The sequence below is a fragment of the Cavia porcellus genome, unplaced genomic scaffold (assembly GCF_034190915.1).
Source record: "Cavia porcellus strain 051 isolate PalLab524CR breed Dunkin Hartley unplaced genomic scaffold, mCavPor4.1 scaffold_21, whole genome shotgun sequence".
NCBI lineage: Eukaryota > Metazoa > Chordata > Mammalia > Rodentia > Caviidae > Cavia > Cavia porcellus.
The window spans coordinates 5,098,172-5,119,056 of NW_026947504.1; the positions used below are offsets into that span (position 1 = coordinate 5,098,172).

The window sequence follows — 20,885 nt, forward strand, 5'->3', positions numbered from 1 at the left end:
CTGCCCTGCACACTCATCCATCTCCCTTTGGCCAGGATCCGGCTCTAACAACATGCCCTCTCTCTACAGCCAGATGTGTCCACCGAGAGATGAAGCTCCCAGGAGTGCCTAGGGCTTGCCCTGTGCGTGTTTGCTGAGTGACTGCACGATCCTACTTATGAGGGTGACGACTCTGAGGTCAGAGGTTGCTGTTCGCCTGGGACCAGATGTGGCAGGGCCGAGAGGTGAACCCACGCTGCGACTCCAACAGACGGGTGCCCGTCGGTGGCCCTGCCCGTGCCACACCCGTGCCCTCTTCGCCGTCTCGGGACATGCTCGGCCGCGCGCCCCGACCCGACCGAGACCTGCGGCGGAGGGCACGGCGCCGTTCCAGAGCCAGGCTGCCCCCTCCCACCCCTTCCCGGCACAGAGCCCGCGAGCGAGCGCGCAGGCCCGGGGGCGGGGCGGACGCGGGGTCGGTGTCGGGTGTCGCCGGCTCGGCGGCCGGCGGCGCGAACCACTGAGATGCGGAGACCTCCGCGGTCCTAGAGCGGAGCAGGAAGTGTCCCGGGGGGCGCGGGCGCCGTTCCTCCTCGCCGCTCCGCTCCGTCTCGCGCGGTCCGGCCTGGCGCCCTGAGGCGCCCGCGGTGAGGGTGAGTGGCCGCCCAGCCCGCAGCGCGAGTCCCAGGCGCCCCTACCCCGCTGTCCCGAGTCCCGCTCTCCGCCGCGCGGGAGGACGAGCAGCGGCGGCGCGGGCCGCTCGCGGAGAGCGGGAGCCGCCGACCGACCCCGTCGCGCGCCCCTCCTCCGGAGCCCGGGAAGCCCCGCCCCGGGCGCCCGCTCGGCGCAGGCCGGGACCGGCAACGCCGCGATCGCGCGGCGGGGAGACCGACGCGGTCCCGGCCGCGTAGCGCGAGCCCCAGGCCCGGGCTAGCTGTCAGGGGCGACGCCGCCGGCAGACCCCGCGCTCCGGCTCACGCGGACGCCGAGCGCTCCCCGCCGGGGTCCTGCCGCCTGCGGCCGCTTTGCAACTTTTCCTGCAGAGCGGAGGAGGCCTGCACCGCCTTCCCGCGTTTCCCGCGCTGCCGCTGGAACCTGTCCAGGCAGGCGGCGCGCGGGGCTCCGAGCCCGCGGCCCTGCAACGCCCGGCGGCCTGAGTGTGGGTTGCCGAACGCAGCCCCAGGGGCGTTGCTGGGTGCCTGCCAACCGCTTGAACGGCTGTGGTGTCCCGGTTGTGGTGTCCGGGGACGCCGAGTGGCCCTCTTCTGACAGAGCAGGGCTGCATAGTGTGATTGCTGGAAACCGGGTTAAAGGTCAAGGTTATTTATAAACGTGCGATAGCCTGGGGTAGTGGCGCGCTGACATCCCAGCCAGCACTCTGGGAGGCTGAGACAGGAAGATTGCGAGTTTGGGCACAGCCTGGGCAACTCAGTGACCTAGCAAGACGGTCTAGTGAAAATTGGAGTCTAGGTTTGTAGCTCGGTTTGAAGTCCTGGGTTCAATCCCCAGTACTGCAAAGTATGAAAATAAAGGCATGATGAGGATTTTTTCTCAGCGATTCAACGGAGTTGGGCTTCTCTGGAGGCACCGGCGGTTTGGTTTCTACTTGGTAACCAGTGTGCTTTGGTTTCTACTTGGTAACCTGGGTGCAGCTATCTTGAGACAGTCCCAACCCCTCCTGTGCCACCAGCTGGGTCTGTCCCTTTCTCGCTGTGTGACTCTCCCCATGCACCTGTCCATGCTCTTCCAGCTAATTTGATAAAGGTTTCAGCACCGGGGCAGGGACATCAGCTTGGAAGCCGGAGGACCGTGGCCTGCCCAGCGCATCAACCCGTCTGGGGTCTCCCGAGGCCCTGGCCCCCACAGGTACCATGAGCCTCAGCTGCCTCTCCCTACGTGCGGGGACACCGCAGACCAGGGGAGGCTGCAGGAGTGCCCCAGCGGGAGGGCTCGTGAGTTATGTCTGTCCACACATGCGAGGGCCACCCACACCACACTGCTGACCTGAACCTCAACACTCAGGCCGGCACTCGGCACTGCCCAGAAGCACCTGCAGGAGCGCACAGCGTTGAAGCCAGTGATTTCTGTTTGGAAATAGGGTCGTCTCCTGCCGCTGACCCCCATCAAACCCCATCATGCCCACAGCCCTGTGCCCCCGCATGCTGGCCCCCCAGGAGAGTGAGGAGCCCCGGAAGATGAGGAGCCCCCCCGAAGAGAAGGCTGGTGCACCGGGAGAGCCCCCCAGCCCTGAGTCCTCGCGTCGCCTGTTCCGCCGCTTCCGCTACCAAGAGGCAGCTGGCCCCCGGGAGGCGCTGCGCCGACTGTGGGACCTGTGCCGTGGGTGGCTACGGCTGGAGCGCCACACTAAGGAGCAGATCCTGGAGCTGCTGGTGCTGGAGCAGTTCCTGGCCATCCTGCCACGAGAGGTGCAGGCCTGGGTGCGCGCCCAGGAGCCCGAGAATGGCGAGCAGGCTGTGGCCGCTGTTGAGGCGCTGGAGCGCGAGCCAGGGAGGCCATGGCAGTGGGTGAGCAGGGTCAGAGGGAGGTCGGAGAGGGACAGCAAGCTCCTACGTCCTGCAGTCCCTCGCATGGCCGAGATGTGACCTGCACCTTGAGCTGCCTAACCTTGATTATGCCCAACTAGAGTTTGGTTTCTTGGGGGAGCCAGTTCCACTCCCTAAAGGGTGTAGCTTGGGTGTGGTGTGTGGCCCCTCGGATAGCCCTATCCAGAGTCTAGACAGCCAGGGTGGCCCACAGGCCTGGCCCTGCCTGGGGTCCCCTGTAGCCTGAACCACTCTCTCCGTGGGGACTGCAGCGCAAGCACTGTGAGGACCCCGTGGTGATTGACGACGGGGATGGGCCTCATGACCTGGGCCAGGAGCAGGACTGCCTGCCCTTGGATGTCCTCAGCGACCCTGTGAAGAGCCCGGATGCCCAGCCTGTGGCCCTGGCACCTGGCCTGGGCCTCCTCAGCCGGTCTCCCAGCCAGCTCTTCGAGGGCCCAGGTATTGCAAGGGCCTGGGACAGAGTGGGAGGGGGCGCTGGCCTGCAGGCTGGGCGGGTCTGTGATATGCTGGTGGCTTCATTAGCATTTGCTTCTATCCCTGATGAGCTGGGTTTGTTTCCTGCCCCTCCCCTCTGACACCCTGAGGGGATTTGGGGATGTGGGTGTGCCTGTATCCTCAGGTCCAGGGCAGCATCAACCAGCACCTGGGTCCTTGCTGAGCCAGAGCAGTCCCTGTTCCCTTAGACCCTCAGATCTGTGCTGTGCAGGCACAGTGAGGTCCTGGCCAGGTGGACCCAGATGTGGTTTGAACATCCACACAAAGCGTATCAGGCCACTGGCTTCATCATCAGATGAGCCTGACCTTGAGTTTGGTAGGGATGACTTAGGACTGGCTTTTAAACTCCCTAAACCAGCGTGGCCTGGCGGCTCAGGCCTGAAATCCCAGCACCTTGGGAGACGGAGGCAAGAGGATCATGACTTCGAGCCCATCTAGGCCAATTTAGTGAGATCTGTGAGTTCTCAACCTAATGGAGACAGTAACTGTGCTTTCCAGATCTCTGGAAGCTGCTTCTCCCTTTGTATCCAGGGCTGACCTGGAGTGCTCAAAGGTGTGGAGGGCAGGATATTTGCATTCAGGGCACAAGTGGCTCCAGCTGTGACTCAGCTCAGGTTGCTGGAGGCTACGGGAAGGGGTGTGGAGTGTTCGTTGTCGGAATCTGGGCCAGTGAAGGGGGGGGGGGGCACCTGGGTCCTCTGAGGTCCTTGGCAGGTCCTGCCCCTGGTCCAGACCGGCAACTGCAGCCTCCTACCCCAACTCGAGAGTAGAGAATGCGCCTCTGAGGAACCAGGCGGCCCTGGTGTGGGCAGAAGTCTGTGCACAGTGCGTGAAAAAGTTTGGGAAGGGAGGAAAGCCTGCCTGGTTTCCCTGCGTGCGCCACCAGACCAGCCCCTCACGTCCAGTGCCTGTGTCCTCTCCTCAGAAGTCAGGACAGGGCGTTCACTGTGGAGACACAGACCATGGCAAAGTCCCTCCAGTTTACGAGCTTAAGCCTGCCAGCAAGCTCAGGTGGCCTGGCCGCTTCCTTTTTTAATTTTGTTTTTATGTGCTTGTGGTGCTGGCGGTGGGCCCCAGGCCTCTCAGTGAGCTGTGTTTCCACTGGTAGCTATGCTTTGCACCTCTATTGCACTGTGAGTAGCACCTTGCGCTGCTGTCCAGGCAGGGCCCAAACCTGCCATCCTCCTGCCTTATCCTCCCAGAGTGCAGGGCACCACCCGGCCTCGACAGTATTCAGGGCAGGCGTGCTTTGAGAGGCCGAGCAGGGCCTTGAGAACTTCACCCGAGGCAGCAGGGCTGTGTGGGCTGGGTGGCACGGCATGCGTGGGAGGGGACCGGGCACCACAGCGACCCCGGACCGGCACTGAGGGCTCAGGGCAGCATCCAGTTTGTGTGAGCAGGGAGTGTCCACACGTGGGGCAGTGCGAGTTTCTTATGGGGCGGGCAGCCTGCCAGCTGAATAGGACCCTGAAGGTTCCGGCAGGCAGCTGTACATCCTTGGAGCCGTTGGGTTGGGTCCCCTGTTCCAGGGGACAGGACGAGTGCTTCCAGAGAGAGAGTGTGCTGTGCCCTTCCGCCCTGTCCAGTGGACCCAAGGGCTGTGAGTGTGGCGACCCTGCACACTGAGCCGAACTCGGGCCTCTGAGATGCCGGCTCGGCAGAGGCTCCACCCCAGCCCCATCTCATTTTCTAACTGGGCATGTGGAAGGTGCGTGTGTTTCAGATGCACGACTAGTGTGGTCCTTTGGCAGGCAGCAAGGTGAGTCCCATTACTGTGCTTCCCTTACTCGAATCTGCGGCAAAAACTCACTTTGCTCTCAGCAGCTGCCTACACGGTAGCAGGCTGTCGACCTGCTGTGGGACACGACCTGATGTGGGCCACGCAGGGCGCTCAGAGTTACCCCCTCAGACTCCAGCAGCTGCCTTCACAGCTCCTGATCCTCGATGGACTCCAGGTCCTGTTTGGGAGCAAAGTCCTGAAGTGCTTGTCTCTGTGCCTTGGCACAAGAGTGACCTTGTTGCAGGCTGAGTAGTATTCCACCTAGTGCAGGTGCTACACGTTCTTCTTCCTCGCAGTGCACACTTAGGTTGGTTGGTGGCCGCTGGGAACAGGGCTGTGTCCCCGAGAGTGGCTTTCTGTGTGACTAACACAGAGGCGCTGCTGGCCCTCATGGGCACACATAGGGAGCCCCATGCTGCATTCTGGACCTGGGGGAGGGGCGCCTGGCTCCCCTCCTGCCCTTGCCCATGCGTGGATAAGCCTCCTTGCCCTTTCCTGACTGGCCGGGGAGTTTACACCTGAAAGTAAATCCACTCCATAGTGAGTCCCACTGCCAGCAGGCTCAGTTGTGTGCTTTGCTTTTGTTTTTCCCTTGCTTTCTTTTTTGTTATGTGTTTGTTGAGATAGGGTCTCATTATGTAGTCCAGGCTGGCCTTGAACTCACAGGACTCCTGCCTCGGCCTCCAGAGCGCTGGGATCACAGGTGTGCGTGCCATGCCCAGTTTGTTTGCTTTTTTTGACAGGGGTTTGGCTGTGCTCAAAGCCCCGAGCTCCAGCGAGTTTGCCTGCCTCGGCCTCCTGCATGCAGGTGGGGCTGAGGTGGGGCTCCCAACGTTCCCTACTGGCTGGATGTTCAGGTGCGCACGTCTGTCTCTTACAGCTTCGCAGGACACGTGCCTTCTGGAGAATGCACAGCAGGTGGCCACCTTCCCGCTGCCCGAGGTGAGTGTCCCTCAGGTGCCCTGGGTGACAGAATTGCAGGGCTGTGAGGGGGCTGTGCTGAGGACCAACTTGGAAGGGGGAGGCGGCCCCAGACCACTGGTATGGGTCTGGGGCCGGTGCCATGGCTCCATGACGTGGCCTAGATCTCAGAGCTCCTCGGCATGTGGCACTCACTGTCACAGGCTTCTACTGCCCGAGCTGCTCACTCCCAGCTGGCAGGCAGCAGCACATCGAGCGTGGGCATGGTACCTGCCCCTTTTCTTCCCTCCCCTGCCCCTCCCTTCTCCTCCCGTACCACAGGAGGGGCTGGCATGGTCAGGGGCTCCTTGGGTCTGCAGAGGTGGAGTGCTTTGCATAAGGAGACTTCCCAGAAGTCTGCTGGGTGCTCACACCCCTCAGGCACTGAGCACACTGTTAAACTTGTCATTCTTAGGTAACGGTTGATAAACACACACTCGGGTAAGAAACAATGCAGATGCCCCTTGAATTTTTTATCAGTAGTAAACTATGTGGGAAAAAATAAAATACGTGGTAAATCAATCTGTCTTGTGCTGGCATGGCAGTGCACATCTGTAACTCAGCACTCTGGGAGGCTGAGGCTGGCGGACCACAATGTGGAGCCCAGCCTGGGTGAGTTAGTGGCTTAGTGAGACCCCTCATATGTCACAGGAAGCCATTGCCGGAACAGAAATCAGAGGAAATGAAGCAGAGCAATTCTTGCCCTTTACTGTTCTTCAGTATTGCTTTAGCTCACTTGCTGTGTTTGTTTATTTACTTATTTTGGGGGTCCTGAAAGTTAGACCTGGGCCTTGCTCATGCTGGGCTGTAGCTCTCTGCCGCTGAGCTAGCACCCTAGCCTTTTTGTTTGTATTGGGAATTGAGCTCAAGACATTGAGCTTGCCAGGCAGGCAGTGGGCCATAGAGCCATATCTCTAGCCTGTTATTTTTTTTTAATTTTTTTTTTTTTTTATCGGTACCAGGGATCGAACTCATGACTGCCTGCTTGCAAGGCAGGCTCTTATGCCACTGAGCTAAATCCCCAGCCCCTGGCCTTGTTTTTAACATATAAAAGTTAAAGTGGGTTTTGTTTGGTTTGGGTTTTTTTAGACAGTCTTGCATGTAGTTCAGACTGGCCTTGAGCCTACTATGGATCCTAGGCTGGCCTCAAACTCAAAGTGATTCTCCTACCTCAGCCTCCCAGGTGCTGGGGTTACAGGCGTGGGCACCCAGGCCTGGCTGGTTCTTGTTTGTTTCAAATTTTTTCTTTCCTTTCTGAATTCACTTGTAAGTTCACATGGGACTGTTGTGAGCAGAGCCCTCTGAGTTTCTGTCTTGCTTTGTTTTGGGACATGGACACATCCTCTGCGGCTGACAAGGCTGTTTGTTCTCTGCCATGTCCTTCCTCCTGTCTTGCCTCATTTCCCAGCCAGAACACCCCAACCACATGGCGGTGTGAGAGAGGTCTGTGCTCTGCCCCTTGGCTTTGGGGAAAGCGTTCAGGTCGTGCCACTGAGAACCCTGCTGTTTTCTCATTCTCTTCCTGGAGTGGGAGAAGCCCCTCCCTGGGTGTCTGTGTGTGAGTGTCCAGCCTCCCGAGTGGGCCTTTCCTGCTCTCCCCAACTCCTGCGCTGCTGGGTCCTTGGTGGAAGCCTTGTTAGGGGTGGGTGTCTGTCTGTCTCCAGGGTCACCGTCCTGTGGTTTACAGTCTGGTTTGGGATCAGCAGCTCAGGCTTCCTAAGGCAGCCTGGAGTTTCCTGTCCCCTTGCTCGCTGGCCAGGGCTGTGCGGAATTGCTGCCGGCTGGGCTGCAACTCTGTGATGTGACTGCGGCCAGGGTTGAGGGTTAGATTGTGGTTTCCTCACAGGTGGGAGGGTTTTACAGTCACCTGGTTTCCTATCCACTGGTAAATGCATGTGTGTCGTCATCTGCAGTGATGCTCTCTGATCCTCCTTGCATGTGCAGAGTCTAAGGGGTGGTCCCAGATTTATCCCGAAGGTGGGACATTGGTGCTTTCTCACTCCTATTTGTCAGTGTTACTACAGGTTATTGTGTGTCCCAGTTGCATTGATTTCTACCCTTTCCCTGGTGTCTGTGTTCTGCAGCTTTGGGTTTATTGTGCTCTTCTCTTTTAGGTTCTTGGGTTGGGAGTGTATTGAGCGCAGACCCCCTCCTTCCCTAAAGTGAGTATTTTAGGGCTGTCAATTCCCAGCGCTGGCCCTGTCTGGCAGGGGGCTCCTCCTGGCATGCCTCACTGGCGTGCTGTCTCTCCAGTTGTGTGAGCGTGGAGTCCCCAGCTCCAAGTCATGGTTTGTTTCTTCTCAGCTCACTGTGCTTTGGCACATGCACTGAGCGGCTTGGGCATCTGTCCTCCCAACAGACCCCTTCATGGTGACACACGCCCTGTGCCAATCCAAGTTCTTTTAAGGATTTCACCCAAAAAAAGGTTTCACAATATGTGTAACTTAGTGCATGCTTATACTTGAAGTGAGGTTCTTTTTTGTTTGTTGGAAAATTTTAGTTGTACATAATGATCACGTAGGAAATTTGTACCTGAACATGCAATATGTACACGTATGTCTGACTTCCTGAAGTGAGGTTCTTTTGGATAACAGATGGGTGTACTGAGGGGTGGAGTTTGGGGCTTGCTTGTTTTGCTTTGTCTGCAGTGCTGAGGACTGAACCCAGCCCAGTCCTCTCCACAGATTTTTAAAATTTAAATGTTGACACAGGGTCTCATTGAACTGCCGTCGAACCTCCTGAGCAGCTGGAGCTATGTGATCCTGCCTGGCTCCCAGCGTTCTCCCATTGTCTTTTCTGCTGGAGACAGACAGACTTGCTTCTCTTCCTCTGAGGGTGTCCCACTTACCCCCTCTCTCCTGAAGGACAGTTCAAGCAGACCCAGGGTCTGAGCTGACAGTTCTCCAAACTATCATTTACTTTCTTTTTCCTTTTTCTGTTTGTTTGGTTGGTTTTTATAGGTTTTTTTTGTTTGTTTTTTTAATCCATTTCATTTCAAAGAGAAGAGAAAAAAATTTCAAAACACATCAATCAGGGCAACAGTGGTACACACATTGCTCATTGTCACCCCAAATCACACACCCATAGCACAGGCCGTCTGCATTCAGTGTCCAAACACCACCAGCACAGATCTTTATCTTCAGTGAACTCAGAGGAATCAGCAATATAACTATCTTAACTATTTTTATATACATATACCTATGTTTCTTTCAGCTTCTCACACTAGTGAGTCAATATGATGTTTACACAGGTGTGTGATTTATTTCACTTATGAGTATGGTCTCAAATTGCATCCACTTACTTATCAAAGTCTCTAGTTTACCCTTTGTTATGGCTGAGTAGTACTCTATTGTATAAAAATACATCTTTTTTTACCGTTGGTTGGTTTTTGAGACACAGTCTCAATATGTAGTTCACGCTAGCCTTGAACCCACAGTGGAGCCCAGGCTGCCCACAAACTTCACGGCAGTCCTCCTGCCTCAGCCTTCCAAGTACTGGGATCACTGTTGCGCACTAGCACACTGGTCTCTTGTGCCATTTCTGCCTGGTCTCTGTGGCTTCTGGTGGGAACGTTGCGTCCATTCACTTCGTCCTCCTTAGGAAAGGAGTCATTTTCCTGTGCTGCTTTTCAGATGGTTTTTTTGCCTTTAGTTTTCAGGAGGCGAATCTGCTGGATTCTGCTGTGGCGTTGCCCGTTGGATTAGTGGGGGTGGGGGCGCTGGCCTCGCGGAGCTCTGGGTGTCCAACCCCAACTGGGGGCCTTTGCTCTGTTGTGTGGGGTGGTAGGCAGCGGAGCCGCCGGGGCATCCTGGGTGCGCACTCTGTGCCCCGGCACCCCCTGCCGTCTGCTCCCCACCACCCACGTTCAAGAGTGCTGTGCATTTTCAGCTCGAAGGAGTCTGGGGCGCCTGTGTTCGTGTTGGCCCTATGGTTTGTCCTGCCTGGGTAAGGGGCGCCTTTCTCGTGAGGCCGTGGGGGCTGCGTGGGTGCCGAGCTCCGTCCCCAGGGCTGGAATCCTGGCCGGTGGAGCCCGCTCTGCCCACCCAGCCGCGCGGAGTCTGGGCCCAGCTGCCCGCCCGAGCGCCAGCCTGTGCCCTGTGCTTGCAGACCCGCGCGTCCCCGTTTAAGGACATGATCCTATGCTTCTCTGAGGAGGACTGGTCCCTCCTGGACCCCGCGCAGACCGGCTTCTACGGAGAGTTCATCATTGGCGAGGACTGCGGGGTCTCGGTGCCCCCGGGTAAGGCCCCGCAAGGCCCCGCACCGCTGCGGTGCCCGGAGAACAGCACCGAGCCCTTGCCTCGCTCACCAGGATGCGGCCCGCTGCTTCTGCATAGGGAAAGTGGCTCCCCTAACCAGAGTGGTGGAGCTGGTTGTGCCTCTTCTCCCAGCCCTAGGGGACACCTTGGACTTGGCCTCTGCCAGGCCCTCGACTCCACCCAAGCCCCCAGCCATGCCCTGCCCCTCGCCTCCACCCGAGCACCGCCCTGTCCCTCAGCCATGTCCCAAGCCTTCCTGCTGGCCTGACTTTTCCTTAGGGCCCCATGCTTGCCATAGTGCCAAGTGTGGCCCTGTCCCTGTCCCTATGGTTGCTGTCCCTGTCCTTAGAGCCCACCGCTGAACAGACCTGTTCCTCCTTCTCTGTGCAGACGATCCCGAAGTCCAGGCAGACCTCTCACTGGGAGAGGACAGCGAGCCCCGGGTCCCAGAGCTGCCTGAGCTGCAGGACAGGGAAACGCTCCAGGCCCCCTCCATGGGTGAGTGGGGAACCCCAAGGGGGAAGCTGCCCTGCTCTCACGCTGTCCCGGAGTCCATGGCTCACCTCATCCAGGAGCAGCCTGCTCCCTGCTCCTGGCCCATTAGGGCGACGGAGACCGGGGCGGGGGGGGCCCTCCTGCCGCCCCATGGCAGGTCCTCTGCCCCTCGAATACGACGCCCTGTCCTCTTCTTCTTGGGAAGACTTCCCCGGTGTGCAGCCGTTCCCGGCGGAGGAGCTGCAGGTGCCCGAGGTCCAGGCCTGCCCTTTAGCTGTGTTCCAGCAGAGCAGCTGCCCAGGTGAGGGTGCTGGCTGGGATACCAGAGTGCAGCAGCATGTGTGGTCGTGGACAGGTGTGTATGTGGTGTGCGTTTGTGTGCACACGTGTGTATGTCAGTGGAGCCGAGCGCGGTCATCCAGGTCAGGCCATCCGCTTCCTGCTCGTCCTAGGAGGGCGAGGAAGGACGCTGCTGCAGCCCCACCAGGAGCATGGTGAGTGCAGGCCACACTGCTGTCCGGGAGGGATGGCCATGGTGTGGGCTGAGTCGTCTGATCAAGTCGTCCTCCAAGGCAGAGACCAAAGCATGGTGGATTTAGCACCCCCAAGTCAAGGCACTCTCAGTACCAAGCCAGGTTCTACCACACACCAGATTAGACCGCCGGAACCTGAGCAAAGCATGTGTGTCACAGAGGTGTCCAAGGCCAGGAGGCCTGGGCTTCCCGTCGGCCACCTCTGACGTAAAGTGGGTCCCCTGCAGCCTAGATGGGGCTCTTGGCATCTGTGCGAGAAGCTGGCTTGGCTCCAGATTCTGGTGCAAAGTCAGGGGTCATCAGAAGGCCCAGGCATTGTGGGAGAGACTGGGCGACCCACCAGAGCACTCCATGGCAGAGCCCACCTCGCCCCTGTGGGACAGGACCATCACCCAGGGGCACCTCTCATGTCCCTGCAGCACCCTCAGCCTCGGGGGCAGGGACCAGGCTAGATGCCCTGCCTTACTGCATATGAGCTACTCCATTGCTGCCTCAGCCCCAGGTCCCCATCCTCTGCCCTCCTAGGCCCCAGGACACTGTCTGGCAGTGCTTCTCTCCCCCGTGTGGACAGTGCTGTGGCCCCAGCCTGGTGATGTGGGTGCAGGACCCTGTAGATGTGAGCTCAAGAGAGGACTGGGTTCACTGGAGGTCAAAGGCTGCTCTCCACTTCCTGTCTGGCAGTGTGATCTTTCCTGCCGCTGCTGCCTGCCAGAGGGTGACCTTGCTGCATGCTGCAACAGCCTCTTCCCTTCAGCCGGAGTCGCCCCTTGGGTTCCCTCACAGCGTCGAGAGGCTGACATGGCAAGGACAGTGATCTCTGAGTCCCATTCCCTTTGTGTGACAGCTTGGCACTCAGCCTTTCTCCCCCACACCTCTCTAAGCTGCAGGAAGAGGAGCCAGGCAGAGCCCTCACTGTGCGCACACTTGGGGTCACCAGCCCGAGCAGAGTCCAGGGCAGCGGGTTCTCAGGGTCCCCGCACCTTGCCTGATTGCATCATATGCTGGTCCCTGTGACCAGACCCCAGTGTGCTCTGTGCAAGACGCCACACATCCATGGTGCAGGCATTGGTGAGGGCCTCGAGGGGACCACGTGTGCACCCCACAGTCCTTGCTGTCCTTAGGAGGACACAAATGACACTGTCAGACCCCTCAGGGACCCTTCTGCAGACACTGGTCACATTCTGAAGTGTGAGGCCTGGCACTGAGTGAGTCCTGTGCCATCCTGGCCTGCAGCCGGTCCATCCGCCTGCGAGATCCACCTCTAGTGAAAACCAAGCCTGCTGCTGCCGACGGGAACCCTAAGGCCCTCCATGCACACCTGTTGGCCTTCTCCCCACTTCGAGGCCCAGCTCCATGCCTCCTGCCCTGTCCAGGAGCTCTCACCCAAAGTCCCGTGGAGGGCGCCAGGTAGTGGAGTAAGAACCTTTGCACAGGGTCAGCAGATCCAGGGCTGAGCGACTCCAAGTGTGTGGTGACTGATGAGGGGACGCGGGGCACAACTGCAGAGCCTGTACCTGTGTCAGCCCCTCAGTCACCTTGGTGTGTGTGGCAAGGCCGCGTGGGTTGAGGGAGGGCTGCCTGTCTGGAGCCCGCTGTGCCTCTGCAGCCAGGGTTGCTGGGGCTCTTCCCTGGTTGGGACATGCACAGCCGACACGGTGGGGACTGGCTGGCATTACTGGGGGGGGGGGCTGAAAGATACTGGCCCTGGGGCCTTGGCCGTGGGTACCGCGCAAAGCGGCGTCCCTGGCACCCCTGACACCATACCCGGTCTCTGCAGCCGCGCCTAGTCCTGCACCCCTGGAGGACAGCCTAGAGGAGGAGGTCACCATTGAGATCGTGCTGTCAGGCTCTGGCGACGAGGAGGAGCACAGCACAGCCTCTCGGGGGGCCCAGGCTAAGGCGTACGTGTGCCCGCGCTGTGGCAAGGCCTTCCGCTGGCGTGTCAACTTCGTGCGTCACCTGCGCAGCGGAGATAGCGACAGCACGACTGGGCACCGCGGGACGCACGAGGCTCCTCGGCCTCACCGCTGTGGTGCCTGTGGGCGCAGCTTCCGGCTGGCGTCACACCTGCTAGCGCATCGCCGCGCGCACCTGCATCCAGGGGACAGGGACACCCAGGACCCCGGGGACACCAAGGACAGCGGGCACGGAGACAGGCCTGGCGCCCGCCACCGCAACCTCCCGCAGGACCGCACACTGCGCTGCCGCTACTGTGCCAAGAGCTTCGGGCAGAACTGTGGGCTCCTGCGCCACGAACGCCTGCACATGAAGCGCCGCTCCAAGCAGGCACTTAACTCCTACTGAGCGCAGCTCCGGCTCTGGCTCACAGGCCCACTGGCACCACCAGCCACGTCTGCAGCGCTGGCTTCCCAGCCGGCCCTCAGCACCCTGCCCGCCTGCCCTGAACGCCACGGAGGTGCCGACCAGCATGGCCTGCCCAGTTTACCTGGGGTCCAAAGGCTGGTGCCTTGGCTGCTCCTTGGTGCGATAAAAGACGGCTCAGTTGTGGTTTTGGCTTTTCGTTTTAGTTTTTTGCAGCACTGGGGATTGAACCAGGACCTTCTCACTGTGCCACATCCACCACACACACACACACACACACACACACACACACACACAGGTGCACTTTCTGGAAACAATTTCACTAGTTGGGCTCAGATGAGATCCATCTGTCTCAGCCTCATGTGGAGTGCTGGGAGGATGGCTGCACCACCACACCCAGCGGCTGAATCTCGGCCAGCTTTTCTTCACAGCACAGAGGTCGGCAGCCGATGTGTCATCTGAGGGATGCCTGAGGCCCACTGACCAAGAACACAGGGTTCGGCCAGGAGCGTGCGCCATGCTGGTGCTAGCATCCCATGCCAGCGTGTTGTTCCCAGGGTGGCACGGCCTCCAGCAGGGTCTCAGTCCACGGCAAGGTGCGGGGGAGGTGCAGGTGCGCATCTCAGTTTGGGGCATGTCGCACCTGTGCATGTGAAAGCCACTCTGGCCTCCCCTGCTGCATCTGCCAGCAGCCAGTGGCTGTATCCAGGGTCCCTGCATGAAGGATGCAGGTCCTGGGCTCCACACCATCCTGTCTGCGCCTGCACTGCTGACATCCGTGGTGACCACATACCACATCCGAATCCAGCCACGTTCTGAGCCTCCAGAAGTGCGGACTTGTATGCCAGCACATTCAGGGACTGCACCTGCGCCCACCCAGAGCAGCCGCGGCTTGGGTGGTGGCCCTAGGACACTGCCCTGCATCACATCCCGGTGCTTCTGGTCACCCACATGGTTTTCACATCAAGACTTCTACCCCTACCCAATAAAAGCTGTCCTTTTGTTTTCGTGTTTGGGTACCAGAGATTGAAAGTGGGACCTTCACAATGAGCCATGGCCTGCCTCTGTGTTTTTTGTGACAGTCTTGCTAAGTTGTGCAGGTGGGACTGGAATTTGTGATCCTCCTGCCTCAGCCTCCCAGTGTACTGGGATTACAGGTGTACACCACTACACCTGCCTGAGATTTGTACTTTTTTTTTGTGGTAACACAGTGTTAAAGATGATTCTGCTTCAACTGGTGTACAAATACCAACTTCTCACAAAATATTTCCAAGAGGAAGTCATATTGCTCAACTCATTTAATGAGGCCAGTATTACCCTTATCCTAAAACCTAACGAAGAAAGTACCACCATAACAAATCACAGAGCAGCTTTGCCACACACAGATACAAGAAAAAAACAAGCCTGCATCAAATATTAAGTAGCAAACAATCTGCAAATGGGAGTCACCTCAGGTAGTGAGCTGGCTGGTGGCAGCAGCAGTAGAGAATGCCAGCCACCTGCTTCACTCAGCATGGAATTAAAGCAGAGTTCTTATTTTGTTCTTTTTTTTGTCTTTTTCGTTTTTATCGGTACCAGGGATCAAACTCACGACTACCTGCTTGCAAGGCAGGCGCTTATACCACCGAGATAAATCCCCGGCCAAGAGTTCTTATTTTGTCTTCTGCACTCTCTGTTGTCAGTCTAGTCTTCTGTGTCATCATGGTTTTCCCCATTTTCAAAAAGGTTCTCCAAGCTGGGTGTGGCGACACATGCCTATAATCCCAGCACACAGGAAGCTGAAGCAAGATGATAGCTGTGAGTTCAGGACCAGCCTGGGCTACAAAGTGAGCTCAAGTGGAGCCTGAACTGCACAGTGAGACCCTGTCTCAAAAAGATTTTTTAAAAAAAGGTTCTCCAGTGACATCTGTTTCATCTTCCTTTTGGAGGGACGGCCTGACAACTGAGCCAGAAGGACTGAGAAAGTGCAGTGAGGAGCCAGGCATCCTGGAAACCAGGGGGAAAATGAGGTGGTCACGCCCGTACCAGGTCATGACCTTCACAGATAAACCTGCTCGCCAAGAGGAGGCCTGTGCCAAGTTGCTGCCATTGCCTAGAAGGCTCTGATCTGGTCTGCAAGCTGTCACAGTCTATACCATGGATCAGCATTTCTCTGGATCTGCAGCTGCTTGCAGTGTCTGCAAACTAGTGTCTGCTATGCTCCAGTGGGCATTACATTCCCAGATGGATCACAGCTGGGCCTGAGAACTGGGTTCCTCTGCTGAGCAGACCACAGTGGTAATCGGAGGTGAGGAGCAGGTATAAACTCGGAAGGCTGAACTCTCTTCCTGGCTGCTGTGCACCAGTTTTGTGAGGAGGGGAGGGCTGTTTTGTTTTTTGAGATAGGGTCTATGTAGTTCAGGCTGGCCTCAAACTCACTATGTATCCCAGGCTGACCCCCTCGAACTCACAGCAATCCTGCCTCAGCCTCCTGAGCGCTGGGACTACAGATGTGCACCACTACTTCCTGGCTGCCACCCCATTTCCTAATAGGCCACAGAATGAGACTGGTATCACTGTGGTCCAGGGGTGAAAACCTCTGACCTATAGGAGATTTTGCTCATGTTTGTGTTTCGGTATTTGGGATTGAATTCAGTCTTCACACTGAGATACATCCCCAAACTTTTTTTTTTAGATAGGATCTCACCAATGTTTAAGTTTTCCAAGCAAAGCTTGAACTTGAAATCTTATGTCTCAGTCTTCCTAAGTGCTGGATTAGAGGAATGCATCGGCGTATTCACAGGAACAGCAGTGGTGGCAGTTCTGAGAAACCCCTGACAGAACTTGTTTAGTTTGCAGCCAAAACTAGGGAAGGAAAAGCAAAGTGTGGGTCTAACAACAAAAGAAAAATCAACCAACAGAAGATTAGAAAGACAGATGGTTTGGTGAAGCTCAGAGTCCTGGCAAATAATTATCAAGAGACTGGTGTGTAATTGGCCCAAGGCCTGTGGAGTGCACCTACCCTATTAAATAAACCCTACTGTTTTTGTTCAGAGTTTACCAGAGAAATTTATCCCACTAGGACAGCTTCAGCCCATTGATGATGCTCTAGTGGGTGTGAACATTTTTTAATGTATCAATTAATATTGCTTTCCTGGTTCTTAATATATTTTAAATGCTTTGGTTACTTTTCTATCATTACTGAGACAAAATACTTGACAATATGAAGGAAGAAAATGTTTATTTAGCTCACAGTTTTTGGAAGTTTCAGTCTATACTCAGCTGGCTCCAAGACAGTGACGAAGCTGAGAGGGAGCTGTTCATGGAGGCCACAGCAACATGAGTGAAAAGGGCAAAAGTGGAACGCACATCTCCTTCTCTCCCTTATCCTGTATGCTGGCACCTGCCCCTAGCAGAATGCAGCATTCACATCACCAATCCCAACACTAGACTCAGTGGCCTCCATGACTGCATGAGGCTTTAGGGGAGAGTACCCAGACACAAACCATCATAGAGACTTTGAGCTGGACGTGGTGGTGCACACCTGTAAACCTGGCACTCAGGAGGATCCCTCCTAGTTCGAGGCAAACCTGGACTACACAGAAAGTTCAAGGCCAGCCTGAACTACAAAGACCCTGTCTCAAGAATAAAACGAATTAAATACAACAGAGACTTTTCATGCTTTAAAATGCACTAAAACAAATGGATCGAATAACTGCAATGCCATTTAGCCAAACTAAAAAGTTAAAGCACTGCATGCCCACATTCGAAATTTCACATTATTCCCACAATGTCCTGGACTGTAAAACCAGCATCTAGTAAAACGCCAACTCCTCCAATGAGGCACTGATCAGGAGTGACCACTACCAGCGAACAGGCCACGCTGGCAGCCGAGCCACCCTTCCGGAAGTGGAGAAGCAGCCTCCCGGGTCCCGCGATGCCGCCTGTCCCGTGGGAAAGTAGGCTCTCCAGCTACGTCATCTGTACCGGACCTTGAGGATAGGGCTTCTGCGCATGCGCCGCTTCCGCGACTTCCCACGGAATTAGGGGAAAGAGGCGCTCTGCCGGCTGCTCCCCGAGCTCTGGGGCTCCGCTCTGTGTCAAAGGGTTGGTAGTGGGTGGAGGGAGGCGCCCTGGGCACGAGTGGGAGCGACTGCCGCAGATCCTGGATGGGCAGTGCCTGGAACCTGGCCATTGGAGTGGGTGCAGGGACGGGGCTGACGGTGGCTTTCCCAGGGGGTGGCGCGCAGCCGCAGGGCCTAATGGGGGCCTGCGCGTGCGCCAGAGCCGCAGGGTTAGGTTAGAGCCGGGTCGCCGGCTTGGCCGACGGCGCCTTCGGCCTCGCTCTCTGCAGTGCTGTGAGCACTGTGAGGGACGGGAAGGTTCCTGGTCCTCACCTGTGGCGTTGAGTCCCGCTGCGTTAGTGACACGTGCGCACGTCTTCCTGGGTGGCGGTTGTACTTAACTGGGTTTCTTTTGCCCAGCCTGCTGCCAACGCCAGTTCGAGTTCACCGGAGTTTTCCCGAGACCCGGTTTCCAGAAAGAGCGAGTTGGGAGATCAGAGCACGGGATGGTGGCCTCCTTGTCTTTCCGGTTAAGCAGGTGCTGCGGCTTTTGGGAAGCGCACTCCGCGAACAGAAACCCCACCTGAGGGAACAGGGGCAGAACAGTCTTGAAAGGTGGAAAGCCTGGCCCCACATGGCCCTGGCCTTATGGCGCAGGATGCGTTCAGTAACCCTGGACCCGGGAGCCGCCACACACTGGGCGGTGTCGGGAGGTGTCTTCGTTTCCGGAAAAGCTAGGAGAATGGAGCTGAGCGGGTGGGCGGGGCCCTCGGCAAGGTCACCTGGTGCACCTGGCTGGAGAAGTAATGGTCTTCCTGGCGGTGTCTTCTACTCAGTGTCTCAGTTATGGCAAGTCTGTCACCTAGAGTCTGCGCTCATGCTCCTTCTGTCCTGATGCTGAGTGAGGGAAAGATTTGCCAACATTTTTAAAAAGTGAATTCTAGGAACAGTGACCGGCCCAGGATCACAAGATCTGCAAATGTTTGTCATCCTGACTTTGTGCTTAATAGTATTCATTTTGCCACAATTAAGTCAAAATAAAGTATTTTAAAAGTTATTTTTCTAACACAGAAGTCAATTTAGAATACACGTTGCTTTAAAATACATAGCCCTGCAGGGCATGGTGTCACACTTGTAATCCCTGCACACTCAGGAAACTGTAGCAGGAGGATCACTGTGAGTTCAAGCCCAGTTTGGGCTATGTAGTGACTTCCAGACTGCATTTACATGGCAAGACCCTGTCTCAAAAAAAAAAAAAAAAACTGTAACTACCCCTATCAATTTTTTTAAGCCCTAAAATTATCTGTAGTGTATGAACTTCACAGGGTGAATGATGTTTTCCCCACTTAATGTCAGTGATCTGTTCTATTTTTTATTTATTTTTATTTTTAAAAATTAAGAAGAGCCAGGGATTTAACTCAGTGGCAAAAGTGCCTGTCATGAGTTCAATCCTCGGTACAAAAAAAAAAAAAAAGTAACAGTAAAACAGTTTCAAAACAGGGTAGTAGGAGAGTAACAATAATCAACACATTGCTTATTGTTATAGTGACAGTAGTTGTTCAGGTATAAGATAGATATGAAACACTTGTCCAGAAAATTACTAGCACAACTTTCCCTTCAATGAACCAAGACAAACTGGCTGTATAACTAGCTTAACTGTCTTGTGCTTATATTTTTTCTTTATCTTGCCTCCCATACTTTTGGCATAACAAGTTACTCAGTTTGGTTGTTTCTTTAGACAAAATGAGCTTCCTTTCTGCCAGGATGCACAAATTAGACTAAAGAAGCTCCACTCTGGGACAGACCTTCACCCTCAGGCAGGCCTGCTTGGGGACATTAGCAGGCACTCTTCTGTGTCACATACTAAAGCCTTAAAATACTGAAAATATTTTGGGCTTTGCACTTGGCCACAAAGCCATTTCTTACACTGAAATTCTTTGCTGGTGACCAGAATGTTTCAGTGTGGACCCAAGGAAGGCAAGCACCCTTACTCTGTGAACATGAGACGGTGCGACCCTCTCAGCTGCTTGTGGGGGTACGAAGCAACTCCAGGTGTCAGAGGCATTTTGTTCACTGTCCTTGAGTCTCTAGTGTCTGGGTGCTCTTTAAGCTACAGTAGTCTCCTTGAGGCCCTGCCTGTAGATCTCATAGCCAGTGCCACATGTTCTACTTTCTGTGACCGCAGCATCCATTTCTGTACATGAGTATCTGTTCTGCCTAAAAAGCACCACAGAACTTGGCACCTAAACTAGGCCAGGATCCTCTGTGATACTGTGGACTGGGGACTGCTGGCTGGCCGACTTCCCACAGTTGCAGCTGGGTGAAGCGCACGACTGCCCCTGGGCTGCGGTATTACTGAGACCAAGGCACAGGGATGCACATGGGAAGCTCCCCTTAGGTCTCTCCCTTGGGTCTCTCTCTCCCACAATGTGGTCCCAATGTGCCTTGGGTGGGTGGTATTGCATGGTATTGACACCCTTTCAACCCCCATCAAATCAGCATTACAGACTAGTGACAGGCCTTACTCTCCACAGCCTTGCTTCAGGGTTCACCAGGTGTCCAGGCAAAGCTCAAGGCCACCACAGAAGGCAGGGTGGCCACCCAGCTGTCCCCTCTGAGACCCATCAGAAATGCTGTTGTGACGATTGTGCCACCTACCCTTGTGAGCACATCTTTCCCTCACAAGGAACAGGGTCATGAACATTTCAGGTGCTGGCTATTGTGTGGAGACCTACAGCCTCCCTACTGTCCATCTGGTGACCCACACGGTCCCCACAAGGCAGTCTCCTATAGTGTCACTGTGTGGTTGTCAGCTGCCCACTTTCTGCTGCTGTTGCTGGTACTTTGAGGCTGTTTAAACACAAGACACATTTGTAATTCTTAGATTCTTGTTGCTGCTGAAATGTCGTGTCTCCTTTTAAAGTCTTGTGGTTAGCAGTGTATCTCTCCCACTGATTTACTTCAAGTCTAACATTCTTTTCCACTTTTAACCATTCATATTTATTGATAAAATAGGGTCCTATACCAATGCATAGTCTCAGACAGAAATATAAAGTTCTGTCAAACAAAAAATGGAGTGGAAAATTAAAAACAAAGTGAAAAAAAATGAAAGTGAATGTCTTTCAACACCCAAAACATTAAAAATTTACCCCATCAGAAAGACCAAGAATAAATTGTTTACAAAACTAATAAATTATCCCATTCCCCACTGGAACTGAGAAGGTACCATTACCTTCTTACTTTATTGGTGGATCACCACAATGTGGTTCCAAGAATTCCAGCTTCTAGAAAAACAAAGACTACATGGGCACCTCCTGAATTCAGAACTGCTGCAACAGCTGTTAAGTCTTATTCCCACATACTGGTGTACACAGTCTTATTCCCACATACTGGTGTACTGGCTATGATAATTCTCTCTTCAGCTGGCTCTAAGCAATGCAGGAAAAGTCAGA

The 20,885-nt window shown here is 55.7% G+C and overlaps 1 protein-coding gene and 1 long non-coding RNA gene across 4 annotated transcripts; one reads left to right on the top strand and one right to left on the bottom strand.

Annotated features, from left to right (window-relative positions):
- The first annotated feature begins 493 nt into the window (after positions 1-493).
- Znf496 (zinc finger protein 496) lies at positions 494-14,934 on the top strand. 3 transcript variants are annotated; one of them, XM_063232831.1, is made up of 9 exons: positions 494-632; positions 1,730-1,845; positions 2,078-2,504; positions 2,795-2,984; positions 5,702-5,763; positions 9,889-10,021; positions 10,431-10,538; positions 10,741-10,836; positions 12,846-14,934. In XM_063232831.1, exons 3-9 carry the CDS (start codon positions 2,115-2,117, stop codon positions 13,370-13,372), a joined length of 1,506 nt encoding a protein of 501 aa, XP_063088901.1. In that variant the 5' UTR covers positions 494-632; positions 1,730-1,845; positions 2,078-2,114; the 3' UTR covers positions 13,373-14,934. The 3 variants fall into 3 exon arrangements, with proteins under 3 accessions (XP_063088901.1, XP_063088903.1, XP_063088902.1); XM_063232833.1 differs by having other exon boundaries at positions 2,125-2,504; XM_063232832.1 differs by lacking the exon at positions 494-632 and having other exon boundaries at positions 900-1,845; positions 2,125-2,504.
- Positions 14,935-16,593: 1,659 nt separating this feature from the next.
- LOC106025107 (uncharacterized) lies at positions 16,594-20,885 on the bottom strand. Its single transcript, XR_001198680.3, has 2 exons — positions 17,767-20,885; positions 16,594-17,464 (listed from the first exon to the last, which is right to left on the bottom strand). It is a non-coding gene; the product is annotated as an uncharacterized LOC106025107 (long non-coding RNA).